This window comes from Bison bison, unplaced genomic scaffold, assembly GCF_000754665.1.
Source record: "Bison bison bison isolate TAMUID 2011002044 unplaced genomic scaffold, Bison_UMD1.0 scf7180017864256, whole genome shotgun sequence".
NCBI lineage: Eukaryota > Metazoa > Chordata > Mammalia > Artiodactyla > Bovidae > Bison > Bison bison.
The window spans coordinates 951,587-957,586 of NW_011494828.1; the positions used below are offsets into that span (position 1 = coordinate 951,587).

General features: G+C 38.0%; 1 protein-coding gene and 1 pseudogene across 1 annotated transcript in view; one reads left to right on the forward strand and one right to left on the reverse strand.

The window, feature by feature from the left end:
* Positions 1-6,000, reverse strand: part of EIF2B3 (eukaryotic translation initiation factor 2B, subunit 3 gamma, 58kDa) — a 113,859-nt gene that overhangs the window by 70,258 nt on the left and 37,601 nt on the right. The window contains exon 4 of the mRNA XM_010847825.1: positions 1,897-2,056. Within this exon, the coding sequence (XP_010846127.1) occupies positions 1,897-2,056 (160 nt within the window). The remainder of the gene's footprint in view (positions 1-1,896; positions 2,057-6,000) is intronic.
* On the forward strand, positions 870-1,511 carry LOC104994311 (annotated as a pseudogene).

Consider the following 6,000-nt stretch of genomic DNA (forward strand, 5'->3'; position numbering starts at 1 on the left):
ACTGATCCACGTGGGAAGTATACATAATAAGGTACAAAGAGGATTCAACAATTAATCTGTATCAGTGATTGCTTTAATACAAAAAGTACCTAGAAAGAAGTTTCAATGCTATAGTTCAAAATAATAAATTAACCAAATGTTCTGAAAAAGAGAGCTAAAAGTATAAACTACATTACTAAAATCCTATGAATGAACATTCTAGGTGGCTCTATTAATAATAATCAGATACTAATAAACCATACATAGCTTCTAATAATTGTAACAGACCATGTCAATATATAATTACAGGACAATGGGTTATATAATGCTGGCTAAGAAAAATCTAAAGGACACATCATTCCAGTGGGAAAAAGCATATTATAGGAAAAACTAAAACCTATATTAAAAAGTATGATCTCACAAAGTGTTTTGGTCATAAGTTCAGTTATTAAAAGTAGCCCAGTCATAATATGAATGACTCAGCTGAAATACTCTGGGAAAAGCAGTCATGAACTATGCCTTAACTAAAAATCAACAATAAACCAAAAGCCCAAATTCTATAACCCTGGCTGGAGTAGAGTATTATTCCTTTTCTTTTGGATCTGGTAAGATTACTATAACTCTCTGAAAATTAAAAAAATAACCCACTACTGGAATCCGGGGAAATATCAAGATATTTTGTCATCCCAAGACAAAACATGGTTAATGACTGTTTTGTTTACTGGCTATTTAGGGTTCATGGTGGCTCAGCTGGTAAAGAATCCATCTGCAATGTGAGAGATGGTTCAATTCCTGGGTTCAAAGAACCCTTTGAGAAGGGAAAGGCTACCCACTCCAGTATTCTGGCCTGGAGAATTCCATGAACTGTATAGTCCATGGGGCTGCAAAGAGTCAGACACGACTGAGCAACTTTCAGGGTCACTGGAGTATTCAAAAGAATCAACCATTCTAGAGGTGCCTCTGTACCTGTGCGAACATGGCGCTGTGCGCGGTGCGGAGGTTGCTGGCCGCAGTCGGCAGCCTGCGCGCCATCTCGGCACCCAGCGGGCCCTGCTCGCCGCGGCCCTGGGGACTGCGGGCAGGTGCCGTCCGGGCGCTGCGCACCGGCCCTGCTCTGCTGTCGGTACGGAAATTCACAGAAAAACACGAATGGATAACAACAGAAAATGGTGTTGGAACAGTGGGAATCAGCAATTTTGCACAGGAAGCTTTGGGAGATGTTTACTGTAGTCTGCCTGAAGTTGGAACACAGTTGAACAAACAAGAGGAGTTTGGTGCTTTGGAAAGTGTGAAAGCTGCTAGTGAACTCTAGTCACCTCTATCAGGAGAAGTAACTGAAATTAATAAAGCTCTAGCAGAAAATCCAGGACTTGTCAACAAGTCTTGTTATGAAGATGGTTGGCTGATCAAGATGACATTCAGTAACCCTTCAGAACTAGATGAACTAATGAGTGAAGAAGCATATGAGAAATACATAAAATCTATTGAGGAGTGAAAATGGAACCCCTAAATAAACTACTTTGAAACAACTTAAAAAAAAAAGAATCAACCATTCTAAATGTGCAATAGTAATCTTAATTGCTTAAAGATATCTAACTTGTCATCGGATTTTAATTATTTTTTAAAAAGTGATTTTAAATTAATTTTTTTATTTCTTAGGTATATGCATTCAGTTACACAATGCAAACAGTTTTGAGTGCTCCTCTCTGTAGACAAAAGCCTCTTGGATAATACATAATCAATAGCTATAAGCTTCTTTAAATCAGGGACTGTGTCTTATTTGACTTTATGTCATCCACCCCTAGCACAGTGCCTGCAGCACAGTCAGTTTTCAATAAATATTTCTTTTTAAGTGAAAGCATGTATGATAATTATAAGAAGTTGACAAAGAAATAAATCAAATTCCACCCTCCTTACCTGCTTTTTTTTTCCCCTTTTGACCTGGAACTGGTTCTAAGCTTTCTTGACCTTTTCTCATTAACATGGCAAGCGATGCATCATGAGCTCTGAATAGGTCCACAACCTCATGTAAGGCAACATCTGTTATCAGATCACAGCTCAGGACCAGTACATCTGTCTGTCAAAGGAGAAGAGGAAAAGTCAGTATCACAAGGGACAAAGGATCACACAAAATCATCACAGGATAAACTCACAATGTCTCAGAAGCACACACAAACTGGACACTTGTCCTTAAACCTTTTTCACAGTGATGGAGTAGGTAAAATAAATAGGTTGTTCTAGCTGAACTGTGTTGGGGGAGGGTTTGGAAATCCCACCTCCCCTTTGTGTGTGCCTTACTGCTGCTGTCCCTGAGGCACCTCTGGAATCCTGGGCTCTAAGGAAGAGAGTATGAAAACCATCACACTGTCTATTTCTGTGTATGGAGTTAATGATCTTAAAATTTTTATGTCTCTTTACAGTTTAAAAGGTGCTTTCACACAGTCTGATGATCCAATAAGATTGTGAAATACTTTATTTTAAAGCAGTCACTTTGCTATAATACTAGGAAATAAATAACAGGATGAATATATTATAATGTGCCCCTCTTTGGGAAAACAGTCAAGCTAATAAACCATTATACTACAACTTTAGGTATGTATAAAAGCATCCATTTAATCCTCATAACAATACAAATTCTGCTATTTTAAAAAGTCTGAAAAACACTGGACTACATTATTTAGGTTAAAGAACAAAGTGAATATCTAGAGAAATTTTTGTAAGTGGCTCCAACTTTTCTAAAATTTTAATTTAAAATCAAGATTCTTGCTTTGGGGGAAAATAGACAATTTCAACTTACATTCTAGGAAAAAGAATCACACTTGCTCAGAAAGTGAGACTCAACCATCAGAATGCCTTATCTTACTGCCTGTAATTTCTTATTCCAAATATAGAATCTGTACTAGGACCATCATTTCTTTTTCTACATAAAATTCATTATTTATAACCTAAACAATTCCTTTTGAAGGCTTCAGGTTTAAGAAGTTCAAATTTGGATTTTTTTTTTTTTTCCTACTCTTCTACTTATTAAGGCTCTCCTAGTTCTTTCTGGATCTTAACTGAGCTTAAAAAAAAAAAAAAAGTTCCTATAAACATCTTCTTTTTAGGAAAAAAAATTCCTAAGCCTGCAACTCACCATCCAGGAACCGTCAAACATTAACAAATCAGCCCACATACATGCAAGCTAAGGAAGAAATGGCCTGCAGAATCCCACTTCTTGTTAACAGTACTTAGAAAGGCAGGAAGCATGGGCCATTACTAAAGACATGTCACTAGAGCCGCAGAGAAGTTACCCCATTTCATTACAATGAAAATGACAGTTTGTTGAAGAAAAAAAATCCTTTCTATTTTCCTAAGTTTCTCTAATAAGATGACTGGTTTCTGCAAGCTGACTGTTCCACAATAAATTATTAACTGTACTCCAAAGTGAAGAAAACGACCCCAATGCAGATGCTTCTGAAGTGGTGACAATGCTGTCTTAGAAAATAAATGCTGTTATCATTCAATATCTGCAGAAAATAAATCTGTCAGCATAACGAATGCCAAACAAGTCCTGCATAATTGTGAACAGTCTGCAGCCTCATTTTTCTCTCTGCTTTTAGATGACTTTTTGCTAAGCTGAATGCGAAATCCCCAAGGAGCACAAGAAACAGAGCCCTCCTCCTAGTGTCTGGTTGCCATCTGTTCTCAGTGTGAAATGAAAGGATTCAGTCTGAAAGGGCAGAACCTGGGATACAGATGGAGGTGCTATTCTGTCAGGCCCTCTTCCTGCCTGTTCCCAAAGAATGCACCACTCTCACTGAGACCAAACACATTCCTGTTCTCTTTGCAACTGCATTTCCAGAGGAAAAGTCTTTGCTGACTGATCAATGTACTTTGTTTCCAAGGCTAGAAATCCTGGAAGAAGAAACTAAAGTCTAAAAGGAAAATGAAATCATCCTTATATCTTTTTAATACTGTTTATTTTTGTTTAATAAAAGTTATAATTGTAAGAAAATAAATGACTATTGTTTTAATTTTTATTCTAAAAATGTAAAGGCCATTCTAGAAATGCAAATGTTCTTCTACTAACTGGAACCCACAGAGAGAAAGTGGAAAAACTCTTAAAAGAGCCAGAAGTATTTCTGATCACGTGTGACCACAAACCATGAATAAACATAGACTGTTTGGACTGTGAAGCAACTGTATATCTGAAATGCAATTAACTTGAAAGTTCCTGGGAGACATCAACCCTCAGTTGCCTTGTGTTCTTTTCTAACATCAGAGTATGCATCATCTGTAGAGACCAACTGGCATCTCCACAGACCTCCCTATTCACTATCCTAACAGTCCTCAGTAAGCTTTACCGAAGCCTGCTCCTGTAACGGAACAAGGGCAACGTCAAGGGTGAAAAGCACAGTTCTTAAAGGACAGTAAATGCGTGCATTTTTGACCAAGTGGAAACATACAAGGTCTTCAAGGGAAGGTAGAAGATAGCACTTTAGTGTTCAAGATACCCCAGAATTCAAACTTGAACTGCTGCCGATTAGTCTTGGCTAAAGCAAACAAATAGAGCTTAGAAAACCAATTACAAAGCCATGGCAAAGTCCAGAAATCTGTCATTATAAGAACATTTCAATCAAGCCAAAACCACTGAGTAAAACTAGAAGAAAAAAATAAAACCGGATGTATGTGTGTGTGGTGGTAATGGTAGGGTAGGAGGAGGGAAGAGCTACTGGGAATAGCCTCTTTTCTTTTCCTGGCAGCTGTTCCATGATAGATTGTTATAAGTAACACAATCTGGCAAACAATTTCCTACAGCAAGGAGAAAGAAAAACACACTTACTCCCCTGGGAAAAAACTGTCAGGGTAAGGTAACTACCATGCTTTTACCCACTCAGCACTTCCACAAACAATGACTATGACCCAAATCACCACCCAATACCCACCCCTGCCAATAAGGAATTAATGAATTCAGCTATTTGGTACGACTGTGAATTGTCACAATTTACATTTTTCTGTGTGGTCCAATCTCAATCCAGTCTCCAAGAGTAGTTTGGTGCTTTAATAATTCAGTTCAGTTCACTCGCTCAGTCATGTCTGAGTCTTTGCAACCCCATGGACTGCAACATGCCAGGCTTCCTTGTTCATCACCACCTTTTGGAGCTTGCTCAAACATGTCCATCGAGTCCGGCGGTGCCATCCAACTATCTCATCTTCTGTCGCCCCCTTCTCCTCCTGCCTTCAATCTTTAATAATTACCCATGAATAGAAAGCTCAGAGATAAATCCACGCACTTATGGACACTTTATCTTTGACAAAGGAGGCAAGAATATACAATGGATTAAAGACAATCTCTTTAACAAGTGGTGCTGGGAAAACTGGTCAACCACTTGTAAAAGAATGAAACTAGAACACTTTCTAACACCATACAAAAAAATAAACTCAAAATGGATTAAAGATCTAAACATAAGACCAGAAACTATAAAACTCCTAAAGGAGAATAGGCAAAACACTCTCCGACATAAATCACAGCAGGATCCTCTATGACCCACCTCCCAGAATATTGGAAATCAAAGCAAAAATAAACAAATGGGACCTAATTAAACTTAAAAGCTTCTGCACAACAAAGGAAACTATAAGCAAGGTGAAAAGACAACCTTCAGAATGGGAGAAAATAGCAAATGAAGCAACTGACAAACAACTAATCTTAAAAATATACAAGCAACTCCTACAGCTCAATTCCAGAAAATAAATGACCCAATCAAAAAATGGGCCAAAGAACTAAATAGACATTTCTCCAAAGAAGACATACAGATGGCTAACAAACACATGAAAAGATGCTCAACATCACTCATTATCAGAGAAATGCAAATCAAAACCACTATGAGGTACCATTTCACGCCAGTCAGAATGGCTGCGATCTAAAAGTCTACAAGCAATAAATGCTGGAGAGGGTGTGGAGAAAAGGGAACCCTCTTACACTGTTGGTGGGAATGCAAACTAGTACAGCCACTATGGAGAACAGTGTGGAGACTCCTTAAA